The sequence below is a fragment of the Aplysia californica genome, unplaced genomic scaffold (genome assembly GCF_000002075.1).
Source record: "Aplysia californica isolate F4 #8 unplaced genomic scaffold, AplCal3.0 scaffold01368, whole genome shotgun sequence".
NCBI classification, from domain to species: domain Eukaryota; kingdom Metazoa; phylum Mollusca; class Gastropoda; order Aplysiida; family Aplysiidae; genus Aplysia; species Aplysia californica.
This window is the reverse complement of record NW_004798638.1, coordinates 74,457-75,859: the sequence shown is the minus strand read 5'-3', so window position 1 is coordinate 75,859 and position 1,403 is coordinate 74,457. Positions and strand designations below refer to the sequence as shown.

At 34.6% G+C, this 1,403-nt stretch overlaps 1 protein-coding gene across 1 annotated transcript in view; it reads left to right on the top strand.

Moving 5' to 3' along the window:
* LOC101863480 (integrin beta-6) overlaps positions 1-1,403 on the top strand; it is a gene marked incomplete at both ends in the record, with an annotated part of 24,414 nt that overhangs the window by 9,687 nt on the left and 13,324 nt on the right. Inside the window, 1 exon segment of the mRNA XM_013090620.1 lies at positions 162-204. Coding sequence (XP_012946074.1) covers positions 162-204 — 43 coding nt within the window.

The window sequence follows — 1,403 nt, the reverse complement described above, 5'->3', positions numbered from 1 at the left end:
AGAAACAAAAAGAAAAAACAAAAACAAAAACACAAAAAGACCCCGGTACACAGGGAGTAGTCGAGAGCTTGGGACCCGGCGCACATTATCCCAGCTGTGGTGTTTGAGTGGAAGATTCTACAAGACGTGATAAAACGTTTCTTCCTTTCTCTCTCTTCCAGACAAGGTACTAATGTCTGCAAAGGTTTGCAAATTGGAACTGAGGTAATTATGAACTTCCGTTTTTAATACCCGTTCACTTTTATTTTGAGTTTACAAGTGCACCTCCACATCTTATTTCAATTGTTTTTTAAAGTATATAAATAGCGTTATAATTGTACGTGCATTAATGGTATAAACAACATCTTAGATGATATCTGCACTGCTGTTTGGTTTGATAGGGGTTTTCAGCGCTTGCAATAGGAGGGTCATGTAAGTACTAGAGATAAGACTTATATGACACTTATAGGAGTGAAACAAGTATGAAAAAGAGAGTATCAAAGGATGGCAGTGAATGATGAAAGAAGTGAAAGCAGAAGCAAAGCAAACCAGAGTTAAAATGTAAGTACTAGAGATAAGATTTATACTTATAGTAGAGAAAAAAATATGAAGTGGAGAGTAGCAAAGGATGGCAGTGAATGATGAGAGAAGTGAAAGCAGAAGCAAAGACAACTAGAGCTAAAATGTAAGTGCTGGGGTGTACCAGTGGAAAGTGGAAGGTATGGATAACACAATCACCCTTCAGTGACATTCCTCTCAGTCGCAGTCTACAGATCACCAGTTTCTCCTTTGTTTCTGTACTAGTTTGATAGCACTTGCAACACAATTACGTTATATAAGTGCCGACGATTAGAAATGTTACAAGAGAGTAAGAAACAAAAAAAGGAGGAGAGATAAGGACGATAGATGTTTAATAGGAAAGGAGGAGTGAACAACTGCAGAGCACCCACCAACCACCCACTCAGTTTCTTCTCTGAGAACCCTTACTTTTAACAACACTCACTTCAACGCCTTCAGATAAAAATCTTTTCCTAGTTCCGATAAAACTTTCTACTATTTCAGATATAATCTTCTACGATCCATTTCAGATAAAATTATATCTTCTACTTTCTGTTTCAGATAAAATCTTCTGCTTTCTATTTCAGAAAAATGTACTATTTCAGATAAAGTCTTCTTTTGTTTTTTAATTAAAAGCCTACTATTTCACATAAAAAATCTTCTACCATTTCAAAAGTACGCAAATGTGTATTTGTTCTATTTAGATAAAATCGTTTTCTATTTGAATAAAATTTGTTTTTATTTCACATTCGGTACAATCTTTTACTTCTTTTTTCAATGGGTCTGGTATTTCACATAAAATATACTATTCATATGAAATCTGCTATGTCAAACAATATCAGCTATTTCTAATAAAATCTCCTACT